This window comes from Camelus bactrianus, chromosome 2 (genome assembly GCF_048773025.1).
Source record: "Camelus bactrianus isolate YW-2024 breed Bactrian camel chromosome 2, ASM4877302v1, whole genome shotgun sequence".
Taxonomy (NCBI): Eukaryota; Metazoa; Chordata; class Mammalia; order Artiodactyla; family Camelidae; genus Camelus; species Camelus bactrianus.
Window position 1 is genome coordinate 105,991,115 of NC_133540.1, and position 23,798 is coordinate 106,014,912.

The window sequence follows — 23,798 nt, forward strand, 5'->3', positions numbered from 1 at the left end:
AAGAAGTTGTGGTATATTTATACAATGAAATACTACTCAGACATTAAAAATAATGAAATAATGTCATTTGCAGCAACATGGATGGACCTAGAGATTATCAAGTAAATTAAGTCAAACAGAGAAAGACAAATATCATATGATATCACTTACATATGGAATCTAAAAAAAAATGATACAAATGGACTTATTTACAAACCAGAAACAGACTGACAGACATAGAAAAACAAACTATAGTTACCAAAGGAGAAAGGGGTTGTGAGGAGGGATAAATTAGGAGTTTGGGATTAACATATACAAACTACTATATATAAAATATACAAACGACAAGGATCTACTATATAGCACAGGGAACTATATTCAGTAGCTTGTAATAACTTATAATGGAAAAGAATCTGAGAAGAATGTGCGTGTGTGTGTGTGTGTGTGTGTGTGTGTGTGTGTCTGTGTCTGTGTCTATGTCTATGTCTATGTCTATGTCTATGTCTACATCTATGTCTATGTAACTGAATCACTTTGCCAGGCACCTGAAACTAACACAACATTGTAAATCAACTATACTTCACTAAAAAAATATACTGTAGAAAAGCCCCAGTACAAATAGTTCACATGAAAAAGAAAGTCCCTGATAAGCTAATGTTTTGTCCGCTGAATCCTGACTCACTGGTCAGAAAGCCTGGTTTGGGTTTTGGAATATATGACCAGCACATCATCCCAAGCATAAACAGACTGGTTTGAAGACGGCATGGATGTTGGGGATCGAGTATGTCTTCTCTGTCTCCTGAAGTTAATGTGCCATACCCATCCTATCATTTGATTATAAGCTTGCCAGTACAATTACTTCAGTTCAAGCGACTGGATCTTTGCAGGGGTTTCATTGCTAGGGAAAGGACTGCTTGCTATCTCTACCTAGCAGGATATGGAAAAGGCAAGGAGCAGTGATTGCTGCGTTTTGCTATTTTCTCTTTTTTCTAACTAAGAGTTTTTACTGCATGTATATTCTTTCACCTCCATTGTTAGATACTGGATATTTTGGAGATGGTTAGTCACAGGTTGCCAGACCATAAAGAGCGACACTTGAACTGGACCTAGAGGGAAAGGCATTGCCCAGAAATGCTACCCTTGGAGACAGATGTAATAACTGGATGTGATGTTAGGCTGTTTCTTTCAGGGGGAGTATGTGAGTGTGTTTGGGTTGAGCACGGGGCAATTACAATAAATGAATGCAGTTTTACAACTGTATGATACGTGCGTATAGCAGACAGCCAAGGGATGGACTGTCCTGGACTCCAGGGACAAGTATTGCACCCCTCTTCTCCTGGGAACACGCCTTCTGCCCCTGGCTACAGCAGTAAGCATCAGACCCAGGTCAACCAATCATAATAACCATCCACAGAGATTGGCTGGTCCGAGGGGCAGGCATATGTCCCAAAGTAGAGTGAATCTGCTTCCTTGCCTGGGATTCACATACAAGCACTGGACCAAAGGAACTCTCTTTGCCTGGATGCCAAGCTGAGGCTGAGGGCGGCTGTGTGCTCTGACATGGGGACAGATGGATCTTCAGTAGGAGAGAGTAAGGATGACTCTCAAAGAGAAGCCAAGACAAGCAGGGACAAGGAGTGGATGGGGAGGAAGGAGTCCGCCCAGCACCAACTCCTTGGTTCCAGTCGCTACAGTCTTGACTGCTGGAGCCAATCCATTACCCCTGTAACCTTCCCGATATGTCAGTACGCGCAGGCCTCCGCTCCTCCAGCTGGCCTGGGCTGGGTTTATGGAAGATACTTCGACCCAAGGATTCAGCTACCAAAACTATTTTCAAAGAGGCACTGGATCCAAACCCACATTTCTCTGTCACGAAAGGAGCTTAATTAGTTTATTCTTCACTCGAATCCATGCTGGTCTTCCACAGTTTCCTGTTCTAAGGCTACCTTCAATGGGAGTTAAAAGGCCTCAGGATTACAATGAGACATCAAATAAAGAATGTAAACGTTTTGTCATTCAGACACCCATTTCAACATTTCTCACAGCAACAACTGCTGTTAAAATAGACTTATGCTTCCTCTGTGGAATTCCCTGGCAACTGAGCATAAATAAAGAAATCAGCCCTGGGGAGGGGGCCCTGGGTGTCACGGGATGACTAGGGCGGGGAGGGATGGAATTCAAGGCCCCGAAGAGAACAGTGTTTCCTGCGCTGCCTCAAAGACCCAGCACCTCCCAGGAGTGCAACCCTGACAAATATGCAGAGTGTCGTCTCTCACCATAGGAATCACCAAAGAAGCTAAAAACAGAAACATGCACTGCATAATCTCTAACCTCCGGGGACAGCAAAAACAGAGAGTTGCTGTGTCAATCTCATTTCCTCGTTAGGCGTATTACCATAAGCGCGAGCCTTTCGTTCTAAACGCCACACTTCACTAACATTTACCCGGCTCTGGCTTCTGAAATATTGAATTCCACAGTAATTTTATTTTTTGCTTTTGATCTTTACTGTTTTGCTCATTTATCCATAAACATGAGCTACTGAACTGAGTTTAAATTAAACAGCTAAGGTTAAAACCCGAGGCCATCCAGATAGGACTCAACTGGTAGCCCAGGAAGGACCTCACTGTTGAAGTGAATAATAAGTTTTAAATGTCTAGCTTTGTATTCCTCCACATAAGGTTATTTGGTGATGATCCACATCTTGATTTGTCGTGACGCTCTGGTTTAGGAAGGGAAGAAATTTCTATGCCACGAATTTTCCTGGGTGTGGATGGTAAGAGGCGTTCTCAAGATGTGAATTTTGTTAAGTCCTCCCCTTTTGTCAGAACACTCTCTTAGAGGATAGTTCTGTGAAGGGAAATTACTAAAACCACTCTGCAAAGCAATACTTCATATCACTTGACTAATTTTAAAAGTAGCTCATTCAACCAATTTTGGCAACTGAAATATTTTCTGAAATCCAGAATAGCAAAAACTTGAGAGCAAGACAGGAACAAATCGGGAGACTGTTAAAAACAAGTCACAGCGCACTGCAGGGCGTCTTCCATTTACTGAAACCTCAGCACTGAGGGGAAAGGAGAGAACGGAGGGCTTCCGAGCCGCTGGCCGCTCACCTGCTGGCCCCAGGCCGGGGGCAGCTGTCAAACGCCGTCCTTGACCTGCCCGCCCAGTGGAGGAGGAGTGTAGTGTGATCATCCCAGCTTCACAACTGAGGACCACAGGACTCAGACGGTGCCTACTCTGCCCACAGTCACACAACCTGCCCTTATCTCAGAGTTCTAAGTGGTAGAGCCTAAGTTTGGGTCCAGGGATGCTGGTTCCATAGTGTGTGCACTTTACACAGCTTAGGAAGAGGCCAGCAGAGGAGCATAAGCTTCCCAGATCCCTCTTCTGGGCAGTTGTTCCTCTGGGATTAAGATACACCCAAAGACTTCACTTGACTGTACCTAATGATGATGAAGACCATGCGAAGAGCTAATCTCTCCTGAGTGCCTTCTGTGTGCCAGGCTCTGTTTATGTGCCTCGTACTGATTCTGTCCATCCTCGGAACAATGCTGCCACGTGGGCACTATTATTATTCCCGTTTTATAGATGGGCAAACTGAGGCACTGAGGGTTAAGTAACTGGTGCAAGGACACATGGCTGGTAAAAGGAAGAGCTAACAGAAACCCAAGCGACTGGTTCCCAAGCTCACACTCCTAACTTCTATCCCCACACTGTACCGCCCAGACTTTTATTCAGAATAACCTCGTGCCACCCTTCTACTGGCAAAAATGAGACACCTGGGACAAGGAGCAGCTTACAAGTGTCTAAAGGAAAAAACAGGATCTCTTTCAACTTTACTCCATAGAAAAATAAATCTATATTCTTGAAACCACATCTGTGTTCTTGGAAATCTGAAACACCTATGATAGTTTCAGTAGGCTGTAAACATATGCCCCCCAGGTTCAAGAGGACTCCCCAAGGTGGGGGGGTCACACCCATAGGTCTGTTCTTACCATCTGAATTCATAGATGACCTTTCTTGGAAAGCTAGGAGTCCCACTGGGAGAGAAAAACAAAGCAAAGCCGCTACGATTTTTCATTAAAGGTAAAATAACCTAAGTAACAGTGTTGTCATGCATATTACAGAAAATGCATTACCTGCTTTACAGAGCAGAGTGTGTCGAGAGCAAGTCAAGTCATTGTTTGCACAGGTGTATCTGTCAAGTCCAGATCAATCCTCCTAAATTTCACCAACTGGAAAGGAGAGGTAGCTAAGCATGAAACCATTTGACTCTCACTTTTGACATTCAAGATTGTCTTCCTTTGTCATTTCATTTTTCCCTTACATTTACAAAGAAGGCTTTTTCCTTGATTTAAGGAGCATTCTTATCCACAAAAATGGCTTTTTTAAAGGTTGAAAGAGTAGCTATTAATTCCCTCTCAAAGATGCAGTAGAGAACAGTTGCTTTTGCCTAGCCAGCATCCCTTCTTCTGGGAAGCACTCCCCCATGTGCAGGACCAAGGACTAGCCCATAACAGAACCCTCTGTCTCAAGCACTGAAGATTGGTCCAAGGATGGCATGTGACAGCTGCCTTTCTGTTGTGGATTTTAAGCTGGGAAGATGACACTTTGTGTCTATGGGAGGCCATCTATCATGCAACATGGAGAGATGAGAGTTAGATGGAGAGAGAGAAAATTCTGGTATCAGTGAGCCCCTTTTCCTAATCTCAAAGACTAATTCCTGCAGTCCTGTCACCCTTCCTGGGAGATATCGTAGCATCCTTCTGAGTTGAAGAAACCAATAAATTTCCCTTTGTGCTTAATCTGGCCTGAGTTGGATTTCTGTCTCTTGCACCAAAAGAGTCATAATATAAAAGACTAAAAGTTTAAATCACTGTCTTGACCTCTCACAGAGGTCGTGACTGTCTGAGTTGAATGTATTTTCCCCTCTTACAAAGGACTGAGTTTCTTCTGCACCCAATAAACCTGTTATCTTGCTAGTCTCAATCATCTTCTGCATTCAACCCATTTCTTTCCTTTTTTTTTTTTAACACCCACTTATCCCAATGTGTACTGATCTTCCATGTGGTTACCTTGATGCCATGATGTGTTTCATTCTAGTAACATTGCCATTGCTTCAATCAGTGGGTCTCAAGATAGCTGTATATTCAAACCATACCAAGAGTTTCTTAAACCAACAAAGCAAAAGTCCCATTCCATTCTTTTAATGGGTCTAAAGAAAGATCTGGGCAACTGTATTTTTCAAAATTCTCCCAACCAAGGTTGAGTCAGCCAAGGTTAAGATTGGCTGACTAAAAATACATTTATATGTGCTTTTAATAATTTTTTATGTTTGATTCAACTTGTTCTCTGACCATGCCTTTGGGAGTGGAGAAGGCATAGAGGTTTTTTCCCTGTGTTATTCTCCTTCAGCATTTCCTGGGATGTGCTTGAATTCATTAAAGCATACTGGGCATCTATGGGGCATGATGGGAATGAACAAAGGTCTCTGTTCTTAACATCACTTTCACATTGGCCTTGTGATCTGTAGCCTGGCAGGAAACCATTGTTTGTGCCCAAGTGTGCATGTTGGCTGTGTGTAATTAAGCCTTCTGTTGATGTATATTAAGTCAGACAAGTTCTGGTAGACTTGTTTTGAAAAAAAAAATCAAACATTTGACCTTTCTGTCATTTTGGTTACTAGAGATTATCATATAATCCACCTATATGGCAAATGTATTAGTTTGCTAGAGCTGCAGTCAGAGAGTACCACAAACAGAAATTTGGACACAGACAGGCACACAGGGAGAAGGCCATAGGACAATGAAGGCAGAGATGGGGGCGATGCTTCTGCAAGCCAAGGAACGCCAGAGACTGCTAGCAAGCCAGCCACCAGCTAGGGGAGAATCATGGGACAGAGTCTTCCTCACAGCCATTCAGAAGGAAACCAATCCAGCTGATATCTTGATCCTGGACTTCTAGCCTCCAGAACTGTAAGACAATGAATTTCTGTGGTTTAAGCCACTAGTTTGCAGTACCCTGGTATGAAGTCCTAGGAAACTAATATATCCCTTACAGAAAAGCAAAGCCTATGATTCTGTAATCGCTCACCTTTGAAGCTGCCTGCAGGGGCAGGGAAAGACCTAGAAGTTTGACTAACCTGAAAACAATAAGTTAAAGGATTCTTGCTGATACTCATGTGACACATGAAGTTTATTACCAGCTGCTTTTTGAAGACAAAAGAAGAGGACAAAAAACAAAACAAAACAAAACATTCCTCTTTCCTAGTCTAGAAAACTGACACAAAAAGCCTAGCTGCTTGGACATTACAGAAGTCAGCAGTAAAGTTATTACAATTTGATCAGTAGAAACATATTTCTATTGGTTTTCAAAAGTAAGTACTTAGAGAATTTTGTTAGTAAATCATGAAATACTCCAGGCAACCAAGACAAATCCAGTTGCTTTTTTGGTTGGGGACATATGGCATGAATTAATTTGTAAAAAATCCTGTAAAGTGTACAATACGTGATGTTGCAAACCCTTAAGTTGCCAGTATTAAAGATTGTATTTCACTGGCTCATTTCGAACCTTCTCCATGGAAGCTGGTCCTCTTGTGGCACCGTGGAATAAAACGCTGGCTTAAACACTAATTACCGTTAGGAACTGATGGTTTCCTGTTGCAATACAGTACTCATATAAAGAAATTAAGAGAGGGCAGAATGGAAATTGATCTTGATGGTGGAGACTGAAAACTCTACCTGGAAACGAAAACACCACAGTTCAACTTAACGTAACTACATCTCATCAACTTTCTCTTAATGACTTGTTCCTCTTTTCTTCCCTCCTGGCTTTAATGGCCAACTTTATTCTCATATATTTCTCAAGTTCATACTTCTCTCCAGGGTGCTTTCAGCTCCTTGGGAGGAATGTTCTTTTAGAAATTGAAGGGAAGTGAAAAATAGAGACTAAAAGATTAAATTTACTAAGCTTGACAAGTTATATTTGCTGCTTTGATCAAACAGAATCTTGACTTGAGTTAAACTCTTCAATGATTTGTTTTGTGACTTTGGGGAAATTTCTTCAATTCCTTGTTCTCTAGTTCTCGTCACTTTAAGGGAAATAGTCCCAACATCATAACATTGGAAGGACCAACAAACAAATAAACGAATCCATTATCATGACCCAATTAGACAATAATAGTCAATGCTGGTATTGTCTTGGAGCTGAAGGGAAAGAGGTGCTCTCTTTTCACACAGGTGACAGCTGCTGGTGGTCACATGAACACCACAAAGCAAGAGGCTGCCAGAGAATGAATCAATACACAAAAAAACTGCAGGCGAGAAATGGAGAGAGGTAGGTTCCTAATAACACCGTATGAGCTCTCATCCCTGCGCTATACCAGATATACCTCCAGTTTTCAGGGTCTTGTGAGCCATAAACATCTTTATTTAATCCATTTGCATTGGGTTTCTGTCACTTGGTACTGAAAGAGTCCTAATGAATATAGAATCCTATTAGTGAGAAAAATAGTAATTAGATCAAAGATGACTGTCCTTTTCTACAGTTTAAAAGGCTGAATCTATTTCAAAAAGTCCTGGAAACCTTCCTGAATATATTCTGCATTTATCTACCTCATTCCATCAAAACTATGCCACACTGGTCCAGGCAGTCTCAGCTCTCATTTTTGCTACACCAGAGACTCCAAAAGTCATTCATTCATCCAACAAATGTTCATTGAGCCTCTACTCTGAGCAAGGTGCCATTTCAGATGCTACAAACTCAAGGTGCAGGATAGACAAAAGTCCCTGTCCTCAAGGAGTTTCTAATCACAGGAAACACAATAAATATGTGCAGTCACTCCTCAGCATTGGTTCCAGGACCTCTTGTGGATACCAAGATCCTCCGATTCTCCAGACCCCTACACAAAATGGCTGCTCAAGACCCCCACACAAAATGGCTGCTCAAGACTCCCACAGAAAATGGCTGCTCAAGACCCTCCACAACATGGCTACTCAGGACCCTCACACAAAATGGCTGCTCAGGACCTTATACAAAATGGCTGCTCAAGTGTCCCCACACAGAATGGCTGTTCAAGACCCTATACAAAATGGCTGCTCAGGACCCTACATAAAATGGCTGCTAAGTCACTACACAAAATGGCATAATACAGTCAGCCCTTGGTATCAGAAAATCGAATTTCAAAATTCAATCCTCGGTTGGTTAAAATAGCAAATGCGGAACCCAAGGATCTGGAGGGCTGACTGTACAATGTACAGTATATAGCATGGCAGACTGTGATAGGCGCTGGATAGAAGGGGAGATAAGGAGTATGGGGGAGGGGAGGCTGGGTTGCAATTGTAAACAGGGTGATTAGTGAAGGCCTCACTGAAAGAGCAATACTAGAGCAAAGACTGGGAAGAGATAAGGTAGGGAGTTATGTAGACATCTGCAGAAAGAACATTTTAAGTAGACGGAAACTTGAGAGTAAGAATCCTGAGGCAGGACATTTGGGGCCTGTTCAGGGCCAACGAGGCAGGAGTGGAGTGAGGAAGGGAACGGAAGGAATGAGGTCCCAGAGGCAAGGGGTAATTGTAGATTCCGAGGGGCCTTAAGTAGGCAACTACATGGCTTTGAATTGTACTCTAATGAAGAGGAAGACAATGGAGGGCAGCAGAGAGACACGACTGTATTGGGAAAGGGTTACTCGGACACTGTTTAAAAACAATCTCCCTGCTGCTAGTCTGAACCTCTGCAGTCTATTGTCCACCAAGCAGAATGAACCTTGTAAAATATTACAGAAGGACCCAGGAATAGACTCCTGGACATTTACTCCCAGAGAAATAAAACTTACATCCACACAAAAACCTGTCCCTGGCTATTCAGAGCACCTTTTTTGCAATAGTCCCAAACTTGAAGCAACCAAAATGTTCTACAACATGTGAATGGTTGAACAGTGGGATATCCACTGTGGAATACTACTCAACAATGAAAAGGACCAAACTATTGATACAACAACATGGATGGATTTCAAGGGCATTAAGTTTAAGTGGAAAAACCTCAAAAGACCACATATTGCATGATTCCACTTACGTAACTATAGTTACATGAAATGTGCCCATGGGAGGAAATGGATGAAGTGTACCTGGGACCTCTCTGCACGATCTTTGCAACTTCCTGCAAGTCCGTATTTCAAAATAACAAGTTTAGAACCTGTAACTCATTCAAAATAAAAAGTTTTCTTTAAAGCATTGTAGGAAAGAAATTGTCTTTCACTGGAAAACTATGCCTTGTCTACATACAGCACACCCTCCTCGATTATCTGAACAGATAGACGTGCAAACCGTCCCTCCTGGTAGAGGTTTCCTTCCCGCCCTCACACACACCTGCCACGGGAAAACCAGCTTACACACAAAAAAACCATTTACACATTCAATTCAACATTCCGTTATCCCACGCCAAATTGTCACCTGACACTGAGCAAATTAAATAAAATCTTTAACATCTGTTCATTTTTATGTATGGGAATCATGATTTTACCTTTTGTGAAAATTTTCTTTTAAGAACATAAATCTGGTCATGTCACTCACCAGCTTAACTGCCTCCAAGCTTCCCACTGCATTTAGAATGAAGCTCAAACGTTTCCCCAGATGGACAAGGCCCTGCCCAGCCAGGGCCCCGCCTGCCTCTCCAGCCTCATCTCCTCACTCTGCCTCTTGCCAGGACTCTCCGACTGCCCGCCCGTCCTTCAGCTCCCTGAGAACATCAAGCTTGTTCCCACCTTATGGCTTCTACGCCTGTTGTCCCTCGGCCCGGACTGCTCTTGTCAACCACTGCTCTTTTTCACAAACAACCTCTCAGATCAATTGTTCCACGTCAGAGAGGTCTTCTCAATCACTCTATCAAAAGTAACATTTCCACTCCATTTTTTCCATCATAATTATTTCTATCTGAAATAATAATAATAATAACAACAACAACAGCAACAATAATAATAATAGTATTATTATGTTTTATATTAACATTTTAAATATTATAGCATGTTTATTACATAAGCATACTATATTTATCACATATTTTATAAATCTGTGTTTGTTATATAAATATACTAATATTGTTCTGTTAGTTCCTGGTTCATTTGTTTATTATCTACCCACCCCAAATCTATATTAGTAGGATCCTGGAATTTGCCTTCACTATATCCTCCAGTGTTTAGAAAGGTCCCTAGAACACAGTAGGCACTCAATAAATATTTGTTGAATAAATCCCTGGGTGAACAATGCTTCCAGAAGCAGCGAGGTCCCCATGACTGAAGGTGGTATTTAAGCATCATTTGTACAACCACTTGGCAGGGTCCTAGAAAAGCCATGGGCATAGGCTCAGTCACAAGAATAAAAGACCACTTTGGTCCCTTCTAGGACTACGAGTTTATGATTCTGAAGCCACCGTGACCTTTCTGCTATGCAAATAGGAAAAGCAAAGGAGTATTCCTCAGTCATTTTCCACCGAATGATAGTATGCACACCCCTGTTCCTGCTGCAGTAGCATCTCAGCATTAAAATGTTGAAGCTAATCAGACATTTAATTTCAAAGTGGAAGGTCATTATCTTGTCACAAAATTTTATTCCAATTACTTTTTTTTCCTATTATACGAAATGAATTAAAAGTAGCACAAAACATTGGGAGATCAAACAGTCAATCAGAAGCTCATTAAATATCACTGAAATTGGTGCAATAAAAAGCATTTCCCATGGCTGACTTATTATTTAAAAGCTATATTCTGGATGGCTCAAGGAATTGACAAGCTGCCAATCAAAAAATCACCCAGTCCATAAATAGCCACTAGGCTTTTAAAAGTTCACTACCTATTTTTTTTTTTTTTGGAGATAAGAGTAAATATCTAAAAAGATTTAAAGCATGGGTGTAATTACCATCCTGTCAGCCCCTATGAGACCCTAAAGAGAAGATATCAACAAAAGCCACCATCTGATCATCTGGACTATAATTTAGAGCAAGATGCTTACAAAGTGCTACCAGTGATTTTATAAACACTTCAATACATTACATTTACGTACAATACTTAGCTAAGTACAACCCCAGGCAGGGAGTAGTGGTCAGTTACAATTTAAAAACTGAGTTCAACTCCACACTTAGAGTAAATGCCCATTTTATTCTCTAAAGAGTGATTATTGAGCACTTCATTTTTCTATGGACCCAGACATAGGTGACTGCTAGCATGAGAATCTAAAAGCTGGTCATTTAAAAAATTCTAACATTTTTCCTCTAGGACCTCTTTTTATTTTCTTAGCTAAACCACTCATTTTACCGTTCAGTTTTATAGAAACATTCACTTTTTGACATACAGGATGGCAGGTCCTTCTCGCTGGTAAAATATAACAACAGAACTACTGTTCCCAGTCTCTTACGCTGTTTAAATGGTGAGGATGATACAAATTAAAAATACATAAGCAAAAGAGAAAGCTCCCAGGTATAAGAAATTACTTCTTCAGTAGGACTGAAGAATTTCTCCTCTCTAACCCCCGCAACACACACACACAAACTGCCACCCCCCAATTTCTTTTCAAAAGCCAGGACTTATTGGCAAATTATCTGGGAGGAAAGTGGGAGGGAAACATTTCAATGCAAAATTCAGAACTGCTTTATAGAAGGAGAAGTGTGGGGAGGTTTGTTATCATTTATTTCCTCCACTATATCATTCAATTTCAGCTGTCTCACGTCTCAGAAGAAGCTACCCCATTTCTCACTTATGTGCCTAAGAAACATCTCCCTGGCATCTCATTCTCTCTCCTTGTCTTTCACCAGCATTTCATTATTTCTTAACTGTCCCTCTCATGCTTGTCTCCCTTTTTCTTAGTGATCCACGTGTCCTCATTTAGCAGTTTTCAGAAGCCAGGGAGAAATGTTGCAAATAATGTTAAATATGATTAATATCTTGAATTCCTTGAAATATGACATGCATGAGTTACAATGAAACCTCTTTTATTTCCCCATGAAATGCTTTTGCATAATGAGAAAGAAAATGTCCTCTATGCCCTAATCAGCCCTGACAGTTCCTGGACTCCCAAATACTTTTATTTATGGCATTATTTATTTCATCTCTAATAAATGGAGGGGGGGTGCGGAGCACCATCTGAGGAGGCAGAAGGAGAGAGGGATACTATCTAGGGTGGAGAAACACAGAAGCTGATCTGCAAGGAGAGAGGCTTCCAAAGGAAGGGGGATCTGGCAAATGAGAGGCCAAGGTCCTGAACCCTCAGAAGAAGAAAATAGCTCACCTTCCCAAGAGTAAAAGGAAAGCTCTGGAAAGGAATCTAACTTCAGAGGGGAAAGATGATGGTCAGGCATTGAGGAAGCCAAGCATCCAGAATCTGAACGTGGAGAATGAAGATTGAAGGCTTGAAAACCAAACCTGGGAGGGAGTGTGCTGGTTTTGGAGTTGCCCTAGGGGAGGGGTGATTTGCTCCCAAGAGTGGCTGGGAGAAGGCAGGACAATCCACGACGAGATTTGAAGACATCTCTAGCCCATGGGATCCTCCTCCAAACCACAGAGGCTCTTCCCTCATTCAAACAACTGCTGAAACTGTGTGTCCTCCAGAAACCCTGGCCTGGTGGCCCTAGGTGCACTGAGGAACTCTCTGGGCAACGCTGGAAGCAAGAGCGTTCATACTATCTTGGTCCTACAAGCACATACACATATATATCAAATGACATTGCTGAGGGTCACCATCCCCAAAGGAGATATCATGTCATGTTTTTCCCTCAATTGCACGGAGGTCTACCTGCTACAAGAAGTGAGAATTTGAATACCTGGGTACATCTGTACAACTCAGCCATACACTTGAGTATATGACTTTGGGCAATACCCTTGAAGAGCCTCGGTTTTCTCATCTGTAGAATGGGGAAACTAATTCTATCATGACCTCTCGGTACCCCGTAGTAAACTAACCAAATAATGTGAAACTCCAATTCCTTGTGTGCTCCTATGACCGTATGAGCTGGAAGGCTACGAGCTGGGTATAGGCAGAAACCCCTGGGCGCGCAAACAACTCGCAGCGACCTGGGTCAAGGCCGTCTAGGTATTCTTTTCAGAAGGTCGGGGGAGCAATTCCTGACCGGCAGAAGAACGGGCTGTAACATCTACCCGAGGCATACACGTACTCCAGCTACCCCGCCCCGCCCCAACTACTACCAGTCCCTCAGTGCAGCCCCGAGAGTTTGGGGTCATGCAGGGGGCGCCAAGAGCTCCTTCCTGAAACTGGACCCCGCCCACAGCAGCACATCTGCTCCTCCGAAGTCTCGTCCCGGCTGGAACCTCGCGCTGTTACCAGCGCGCCCTCCGGGTCCCGGCTTATCCCTTCCCTGCCCCCCGTCGGAGACGCACACTCGACCGGGCGACCACGCGGGCAGCAGCGGCGGCGCCAGGCTCCGCCTCCGCCCCCATTATCATTAGCAGATATTACCCTAAACACTTGCTCTTTACCTCCTTTCTCCCTCCAGGCATTGGCGAGGCAGCCTGTCAATCAGCGCTCTGGCGGCAGCCCCCCGCGCAGGGGCTCGGCGATGCCAGCCTTCGCGACAGGCGGCAGTGGCGGCGGTGACGGCGGCCACGGCACAGATACCCATCCTCCCACACGCGCGCACACGGGCACAGCCGGCGGGCGGGCGGCAGAGGCACCCTCGGAGCCCGGCGCCCGGCGCGGAGGGGGCGTGGGACCGGGGACCAGCCCCGAAGCGCAGGATGGAGGAGGAGATGCAGCCGGCAGAGGAGGGGCCCAGCGTCCCCAAAATCTACAAGCAGCGCAGCCCGTACAGCGTCCTCAAGACGTTCCCCAGCAAGCGACCGGCGCTGGCCAAGCGTTACGAGCGACCCACCCTGGTGGAGCTGCCGCACGTGCGGCCGCCCCCGCCGCCCTTCGCGCCGCACGCCGCGGTCTCTATCAGCAGCAGCGAGCCGCCGCCGCCGCAGCAGTTCCAGGCGCAGAGCTCTTACCCCTCCGGGCCCGGCCGGGCCGCCGCCGCCGCCGCCGCCTCATCGTCGTCTCCATCGTGCACGTCCGCCGCGCCCCAGGGCCACTTGAGGACTCCGGCGCCGCCGCCCGCGGCCCCCGCCGCCTCGTCATCCTCGTCTTTCGCCGCCGTCGTCAGGTACGGCTCGGGCCCGGCGGCCGCCGCGGGCAGCAGCAGCACGGGCGGCGACGGCGCCAGCCTGGAGCTCAGCGCAGGTACCAACTCTTGGGCGCAACTTTCCGTCCCGCCACGGCCGGGGGGAGGGGGGTGGCCCGGGAAGGAGATGGCGGGGACCGCGGACACACTCCCGCGCGCGGGGCCGGGCGTGAGGGGCGCGCGGGGAGAGCAGGGGGCGCACAGACCGGGCTGAGGGAGGGTCGGGGCGTCCGAGCTCACCCCCGAGGCCTCCACGCGCGGGCCGCAACTTCTGGAGGATTCCGCGCCGCCGCCTCCACCTCCGCCGCGTCCTGGGCTTCCGACGGCGCGCGCGCCTCTTAACAGGTGGCTCCGCCGCTCGCATCCCGCTTGGCGCCCAGGAAGCGCGGCGGTGGCGATCGGCGGCCGAGACCGTTCGGGAGGGGGCCGGGGAGGCAGCCCGGCGTCGGACCGCGGCCCGGGAGTAGGGCGGGCGGGACACCCTAAGGTGACAGCGGCGGCGGCCGCTCCGGGAGAAGCGAGCGCTACTCCGGCGGCTCTCAGGGCCGCCCTCCGCTGCTTCACTTTCTCCCCCACTTCTTCCCTTTATTTCCGTCTCCTCCATTTGTTTTTTTCCTCCTCTTTACTTCTCGCTCGCCTTCCCGTTCCCTTTTTCCCTCGCTGTGTCGCGGTCCACTCTTACGGCCCTCGGGCTGTCTCCCTTCTCTTTTCCTGTGCGCTTTTCCCGGGTGCGCGCTGTCTGCGTCTCCCTGCTCCTCTTTCCCACACACCCCGGAGTCTCAGCCCGTGGGTGTGAGAACGCCGCGCGCCTCGGCACCAGCCACGCGAGTGGAACGGGGGCTCGCCTGGCGCCGCCGACTTCGGGCGAGGAGACGTCCGCCCCGCCCCCCGCCCCGCCGCCGCGCCCCCACAAGTGCCCTTCGGGGAGAGCCCCCACCCCGGGTTCGAGACTCCCTGCCGGCTGCGGGGGGCGGGGGAGGCGCGCTGGTGGAGAGGCCGCCGCCTGAGGCCTGCGCCCCGGGGTGCTCCCTGCTCCCTTGACGCGCAGCCGCGTTTTCCCGCTTCTCAGAACTAAAAGTTCCCGCTCGGGCCTTTTATGATACGTTGAAGCTCCCAAAATCCTGCATATCGGTGAATCCAAGGCGCTTTTTTTTTTTCTAATGAAAATATGAGCGTTGTCTTGAAATGAGCTATAGATGCCTAAGCTCCTGTTCTGTTGTTTGTCAATATTTTGACACATGAAGGATTGGTTTTGAGGCAGAAAATCTAATTACAGTTTATAGTGAAGACTTACTCTGTCACATCCCTCACTGATTCGGAGATGTTGGAGGGCTTTCGCCGGGGTTCTTAGTTGGATGTTCTTATTGTTTGTGGGGTGTGGTTTTATTCTGTTTTGATATTCTATTGTGTTTTTATATTCGTTTTTAAGCTACCCTACTTCTGTTTTCCTCGTTTTTCATTTGTCTTCTCCCCCTTTTTAGTGAGGTTTGTGTTCCTTCTGGGTTTGGGGTTTGATTTTCTTCTATACTACTTGTTCATTTCTTGTTTATTTCCCAGCTCTGCCTTTTCTTTATTTTTGTCTTGTCCAGAAGTTTGGGTCCTTTTCCCATATTCTATATTTTGCTTACTCCTTTGCAAAATCTCAGTTCCACCACGTTCACTGGGGTTTTCCCCCTCTTTATCTGCCCAGTTCAGTCTTTAATCTCATCTTGCTTTCTCCTTTCAGTCTTTGCTGTCTTTCTTTTACATTTTTAAATAGGATATAAAATTTTCCCCCTCTCTTTTTCATTTTCCTCCATAGTTTTAACCTTGCCTTTTCTTTCTGTTTTTCGTGTATTATTCCTTTTTTCTGCACCAGTCACTTGCTGTTCTTTTCCGGGCCCCTTCTACAATGGCAGTTCCCCTGCTCTTTCATCCAGGACTTTTTGTTGTTTTTCTTCTTACCTTGTCCTGAATGTTCTCTTTCGGTATTTCTTCTAATGTCCTGTTTAGTTTATTTTGTCTGTGTCCCCAGGTGGAAATCCCATAACAGAATCCGGAAGAGTGAAAAGGGGCTTGTTGATGCTCCTCAGACTCCCGATATTTCTTATTTCCTTTTATTGTCAGTTTTTCTTTAGGAGAGATCGTAGAGAGGTAAGCTTGGTAGCACCAAGGGCAGGATGCCATGTGTTTTTTGAAAAGCTCGGAATTGGATGGTAGATTTCTTCCATGCAGTGAGGAAAATGGTCTTGGGGAGGGTGGGGGGGAACCACAGTACTAGACATCATGAATTGTGGTCATAATACTAATCACTGAGGGACAAAGCCATCTGACAGGCACAGAGATGTGAGTGGCCATCAGAGGGACAGTCACCTGAAGAGCTGATTGGCTCTTTGAGAAACTAGTGGTTCCACTTTGAACCAATAAGCATGTGTGCACAGAGCCATTTAAGCATACCAGGTGGGGTGTGGGTGGGGGGTTGCTTGTTGCACCCTCACAACAGTGTTTTTGCAACGTCTCAGGGCCACCTGGTAAACTGAAAATAGTCAAAACATTGATGTGATTAAATGAATCAAGGATGGAAGGGAGATAGCTGAGTGTCCAGAGTAAATGCAGTGAAGAGATGAAAGGGTTGAAGTGAATCTTATTTGCCATTAAGGGCCATAAACCATTGAGAGGAGAAATACACGATTAAAAATAGATTTTTTCAACATTATAAAGTCTCCTGAAGAGTATAATTTTCCTTAAAAGGGGTAATATACCATGATTCTAAAAGCATATTTTTCCTCTGTGGGAGGCTTAGAGTTAAAACCCATGTAGATCTTGATATGCAGCCTAAATTTGGCATCAGGAAATGGGAAATTGCATCTTTAAGCAGAGTACAATCAAAAATGAATTACAATAAATCCTATATAATTGCATAGGTCATTCTCTTTAATGAGATTTTATTAACCTGACTGTCAAGCTTTTGAGTCAGGCAGATATTTTATCTTCTTCAACTGATAAAAGTGTCAGCTATAAACCACCATATAAATATTCATAAATCTACACATCTGTGGCAGCCTATCAGCATCATTCTTTTGGACATTAAAAGCATTCTAATTACTTTCTGTCTAGCAGAGCTGAAATGCTGCCTGTTATAGTATGTGCTTGGCAGGCATGATTGCTTTTGTTTGCCATCACAAATAGCAGCATTCTATTTTATATACCGATGGTCCAGAAAATATTCAGGGATTGACTGAGCAGGATGAATATTAGGAAGCACCATCTGGTTTTGATAGCACCAAGTATATTAACTCATCTGTTAATTTTTGACACATCATTGATTTATTTATTTAGAAAAATTGCATCCTGTTTTGCTGTGTTGATGTTTGCCATTAGGAAAAAAAATTGGATGGCATTTTTTTTTAAAGACATACAGTAGTTCATTGATTTAAGACAGGGGTGATGCTTCCAAAGATGCTTTCATTTTCCAACTTCTATTTTCTATGCTATGAAGTCCTCTCATGAAAAGAAGTTATATTAATGTTTTAAGGAAGTCATCTATTTTGAACTAGTTGGAATTTCTTTTGGTAGATGTAATATATGGATACATGATAGTATAGGTCAGAAAAATTTTCCTTCTGCTTCTGCATTTTTAATATTAATAAATTTCACCCTTCGCTGGGCTAAAATCAAAAGGTTACCACTAATCTTGACTACTGTGATCTCCCTTCATGGAAACAGAATACTCTTGGGATTATGCTGTGATGGGCAAATTCCATTCAAGGCTTTCTTTACAAAGAAGGACGTTAAAGTAGGGAGTCTGTGTTTTGATTGCTCCATCCCTCTTCTTCATTTATCAGATTTAGCTTGGATTAAACCACTTACATTTTGAAGAATTTCTCGAAATGAAATTTTTAATTAAAAAAATAATCATGGGTTCAGATTATAGAATCAGACTAGGCACAGTTTGCAACATGATATTATCTCTGAACAGATTGCACAATAAAGCTAAATAAATTAGAGAGACGTGGTCATTTTAGAGTGCTCTGTGATTGTGACTTATTAACATTTTATGGTGTTTAATTTTAGAGAAGCTAGGGATAAAGGAGGTTGTTTTAGAGCCCTTTTGTAAACTGTTGACTTTGTACTTCTCTACCATCACTTGAGGGGAGCATTCTGTGACTAGGAAAGAAAAGTTTTGAAAATTCAAAATACATTTTCACACTTTGCTCAGTTAAGAATCATGGATCGGTGACCATTCAATTGTGTTCATGTGAAAACAGAACTTTTCTCCATTTCTTAGTGATAATGGGCATCGCACAGTACTTATGTTTATAATTATACTGTCTGGAAAGCTAAGTATTGCTGCTAGCAGTACACATTAAGTGGAAAGATTTGCTGTTTTCCATCAAGTATAATAGTAATATTTTTCATTGCACACTTCAATGTATTGATGTGAAATACTATTCAGATATTTTAAGGTACTGAAAAAAGAATTCAGCTTTAAGGATTACAGTTGCTATTTTTACATATATCAGTTCTGAGAATAAATTCAGAATGAAGCATTTGAAAAAAAACTGTAGACAAGAACTGTTTTATGATTATAGTTACTCTCTGATATTCTGAGTGCACTTCATACATTATCTTCATAATGTAGTGTATTACATAATGATTTTTTCTCTGCATATTACAAGTTTATCCTTCATTTAAGAAAACAAATCATGCTTGTCCTGAAGTCAGATTTTTTTCCCTAAAAATCTATATCATAATGTGAGTTATCAATATGATTAAAACAACTGAGTGCTCTTTAGGACATTGGACAAAATATATTCAAACAGTTCTTTCTAGGTAATTTTGTTTTAGCCTTTCCTTTCATAGTTTGCTCCCTTCATCAAGGTTATGTTAAAGGTATATAGGCTGTAAATCAACTGGGACATGCTGATTAAAATGCAAACAGTAAATACAACTTTGGGTCTAGAATGGGATTATAGGATTAAATGAATGAAAACTGCTAGTGTGCTACAGTTGAGACTCCCCAATCAGTATCGTCCTTTGATTTTACTGATAAAAGAACAAAAAGCTAGAAGTAAATAAAAATCTCATACCTTCCCCACTTGTATGGTTCAGCTGTTTACTTTCTTGTTCATTTGGTTTGGGTCATTGTAAGATATAATACGCAACTATTTGAGGTCTTTTCTCCATTAAGATTTGGTTTAAATCATGAGCTCGGTTCTTCCTTTCCACCTGGCTGGGGACAGAGGCATCATCTCTTCCAGTGTTCGGTGTGTGAAAGATACTTCCCATACCCGCATCCCTTCTTCTCCAGGGCAGCAAGCCCACTCTGTCTTGGCTGCCACTCCGGCCAAGTTCCTAGCTCATCAGGCAGCTCTAGCCTGAAACTCTACCTGGCATCCAGTTATTTCTTCAGCACTCAAAATCACTGTAAAAAACAAGCTTGCGCCCAATATTTGTGGAATGTTCAGATGAGAGTACAAAAGCTATAAACTAAGACACTCTATTCATTTATAAGAGTCTCCGTGTGTATTAGTAAATATTTCTTGAGACACTGTGCTGGTCCTCATCCCCCATCTGCTCATGGAACATGCAGCCTGTAATCCTCTCCTGAACTTCAGAGAACTGGCCTCCGAGTTGACTTGTCATTTTTCCTGAGGGATTTAGGAGCAGTAGCATTTTATAGATTCAGAAGATTGTCAAAAGTGCTTCCTATATGCTCTGGGCTGTGTCTGTATTCTTATTAAATAGTTGAAAAAGGAGACTTGTCCCACCTTCCCCTGACATCTTAGTTACTTTGGGAAGAACAGTAAGAAGCAACACAATAAAGCATGAAGTACTGCAGGGAGCTTTCTGAAGGTTGGCTTCGGTGGTCATCATCCTGCATTTTCTAGAAGAATCAGTTTCTTAGCCACAGCTATTTGATTCGTTGTCCCCCTGGAAGCCCTTGAGCATCTCACCATTTTTCATTTTTAAAGGTTCCTAAGGGGGGAAAAATACAGCTAGTCAACATTTCCAGAGACTGCATGTTGTTGGTTACATTTCTGTCATAAACAATGGACATTGGCATCTAAAATCTACAGTATTTTGTTTGTTGCCATTGTTCTGTGTTGGCGGAGAGGAGATGAGGGGCACCCTCATACCTCTAAGTAAACCCTAAAATGTATCTCTCTCTGGGTATTTACAAACAGCCCCTTCTGGGTGGTGGTCTGGAAAGAAGAGAATGTTCCTTGTAATGGTTACATTTAGGGTGAAGTTTCAAGATCCTTGGACTGACAATATTAAATCACATTTTCACTATGGAGGGGTTTTTTTTCCTTTCTTTTTTTCTTTTTGAAGTGAACTGATTGTTTTCTGTTTGCTGTTTGCTTTCCACTGATCGACAGTTAACATGCTTTAGAGTACGTTTACGGGGGCTGCCTGGCACTCGGCACATGCCGTCGTAGAGGTTTGGTGATTTGATGGGAGAGGCTCTAAGGGGAGGCAGTGCTGCTTTTCAGGTGATCCTGATGTAGATCAGCCTACACGTTGGTCTTGACAAGAAATCGAAGTTGGCAGACAGATTAAAAGAAAGAAGCGTGAACACAGATGTTGGCTGACATGGTCTTGCTTTGGGTTTATCATCATCGGCCTCATAGGCCCATGCGTCGTTTTACCTTAGATGTTTCGCGATCTCTTCAAAGGAACTTGTCTTTCTTCTCCAGTTTGCATCTGGGAGCGACGTCCTCTCAGCAGGGACTGGATCAGCTGATTAATAGCAAGGGCATGAGGGCACTCCAGAAATAGAAGTAATGATTGCTCTCAGCCCTCCTGTCAATGAGGAATTGAGTCTGCAGGGCTGGCTCGGTTCATTAGAATGAGGATATTAATGAAGCCAAAGGTGTAGGTTCAGATCTGTGCTGTCCAGTTCATGCCACAGAGAGGGTGTCTCTGCCCAGTGCCCCCATCAGAGCCCAGCCTTCTCCCAGAGTCTGGCTGGGGTGACTCACCAGGCACCCCATCAGCCACAAAGCCACAGGAAGCTATGCATCCTATTACAAGTGGACTCACCATGTCACCTTGGTGTGTGGCAGAGAGTAAAAATCCATGTTTTTGACATTTTTTAATGTCAAACTCCAAATGGAGGATCTAATTTGTCCTTGTCTTGGCTCACAGTCTCTGATGTGTCTTCTTCTGTGTTTCAGAGAGTCGTATGATCTTGGACGCTTTTGCTCAACAATGCAGCCGAGTCCTTAGCCTCTTAAATTGTGGAGGAAAACTTCTGGACTCCAACCATTCTCAGACCATGATTTCTTGCATAAAGCAGGAAGGCTCAAGTTATATCGAACGGCAGGAACCATGTCCTGCTGGGAAAGGGGTCCACAGTCAGACCTCAGACAATGTAGACATAGAGATGCAATATATGCAAAGGAAGCAACAAACTTCTGCCTTCTTGAGGGTTTTCACCGACTCCCTACAAAATTACCTGCTCTCAGGGAGCTTTCCGACTCCAAACGCCTCCTCGGTCAGTGAGTATGGCCACCTGGCGGATGTGGATCCACTGTCAACGTCCCCAGTGCACACACTAGGTGGCTGGACCTCCCCAGCAACATCCGAATCCCATGGTCACCCATCCTCTTCTACACTGCCCGAGGAGGAAGAGGAGGAGGAAGAGGAAGGCTACTGTCCTCGGTGCCAAGAGCTGGAACAGGAGGTGATTTCACTGCAACAAGAAAATGAAGAGCTCAGAAGAAAGTTAGAGAGCATCCCAGGTACGCTGCCCTGTTACTTGCAAGCCGCCTGCAACTCCTTCCTTTCCATTGTCCCATCTGCATGTATGTATGCATGTGTGCATGTGTGTATGGTTTTTGTTTGTCTGTTTGTTTTGGCCAGCGATGTAGAACAGTTGGAAAAACAGCCATGCAGAGTTTTAGCCTGCCAGTGCTAAACAAATTTCAGGATGAGCCACTAGCCACAGTCTTCTTGAGTTTAGGCCAGAAAAATATAGTCACATTAAAAGATGTCTGTATCAATACAGAAGTGGTTCCTAGATGTGGTGCAGTGAGATTGAAGTAGGCCAAGTGCTGTGAGCCTGAGTTTTCTTCAAAAAGTGACCCTGCTTCTTTAAAATAGTTTCTGCATGTTTTAAAGACTTTGATACATGTGTTTTATTAGTCAGTGATAGAAATTAAAGTGAAATGATAGCTGCAGAGGCAGGGTTCACATAGTACTATTTCTAGTCGGTTAATTTCTGCCCTTTCTTGTTAAGTTTCAATGGCATAGTCGCTTTCTAGCATGCAAACTTCTCCTTGAGGTTAATAAGCAACTGTAAACTGAAAGGAGTAGCTCATGATTTTCCTTATATCTTTAAGTTCATTCCTACATGTCTGTGGCTTATAAAAGATATTAATATCATTAACTAGAACAGTGTCTTCAAACTTTTTGTTTTGTTTTGTTTTGTTTTGTTTTGTTTGGGGAGGGGGATAGTTAGGTTAATTCATTTATTTATTTTTAGAGGAGGTACTGGGGATTGAACCTAGGACCTCTACCACTGAGTATACCCTTCCCCAAACTTTTGAATTAAGCAGCTCATTGATAAAAATTTTTTTTGGATAGAAAATCTACCAAGGTACACATTCATTGGTTATTTCCATACATGTACTACTATTCTAATATATTATGTTCAGGGTAAAACACATGTAGTACCTTAAAAACTTTTCAGGCTGATCCATAAATAGAAGTAGAAATTATGCTCTTTTCCTAACTCGATGTCTTCGCACCACCCAATTTTGTCTTTGTAGCTGATGTAGAAAGAAGGAAATGTTAAAGGAAGCTACCCACTTGTTTATTAGAATTGCCAAATGAGAAATTTATTTTCCTTCTGTCCTTGTATTTAAGAGAATTCCCCCAGATACGGTTTGGCTCAGAATACTTTTGAATTAGCGAGTGCAGTTGTCTTGGAGAGAAGCAAGAGGTGAAGTAAATCCATCCTGTTTTTGTCTTTGAGCCCTGGGGTTAGATGCAGAGTCATGGCATTTTCCCACATCAGGCTCTGACTGCAGGGGAGAGACTGGGCAGGACCCCTAAGAATGCCCTGGAACCAGATCGCAACTGGTTCCTCCAAGTCAGAGAGATCATGCATCTAACTCACCGGGATTTTATAACTTTCACGGTTTTGTAAATCATGGTCAATTAAGTACAGATTTTACCCCAAAAGAGGATGTTCCATCTTATTCCCCACTCCTCCTCTTTCATTAGGGGAGAGCACAGTGTCCTAGGGATCAGCCAACTGCAGATCCTAACATCAGCCGTTCAGAACTGTGGGTGAGCGTTTCCAAGTGCAAGGACAGGTGACACAGATGTCCAGACCGTTATTGTCTAATTCTTAACCCTGAATATTTGGCAAGCCATCTATCCTTGGTAAACTTACCAACCAAATTCAGGATTCGCTCCACCTCCAGTCCCCTGGATTAGTGCAGGTGGAATGTCTATGTCAGAACTCACTGCTGTCCTGCCACTAATCATTGTCCTCTACATCCCAGAAAGATGAAAATGCTGCAATTTCTTGAGTCCTCCTGATGGTCAGACATTAATAATTGTTGAAGTTGGGCTAATGGTCATCACTGTTACTGTAAGGCGTCCCCTCCATCAACTTGAACCAATGGCCATTGTACATAGAGAACCATGATTGCTTTAAA

At 43.9% G+C, this 23,798-nt stretch overlaps 1 protein-coding gene across 1 annotated transcript in view; it reads left to right on the plus strand.

Moving 5' to 3' along the window:
* Window positions 1-13,556: 13,556 nt before the first annotated feature.
* Window positions 13,557-23,798, plus strand: part of BEND4 (BEN domain containing 4) — a 33,898-nt gene continuing 23,656 nt past the window's right edge. The window contains exons 1-2 of the mRNA XM_074348572.1: window positions 13,557-14,204; window positions 21,306-21,872. Coding sequence (XP_074204673.1) covers window positions 13,721-14,204; window positions 21,306-21,872 — 1,051 coding nt within the window. The 5' untranslated portion in view covers window positions 13,557-13,720. The remainder of the gene's footprint in view (window positions 14,205-21,305; window positions 21,873-23,798) is intronic.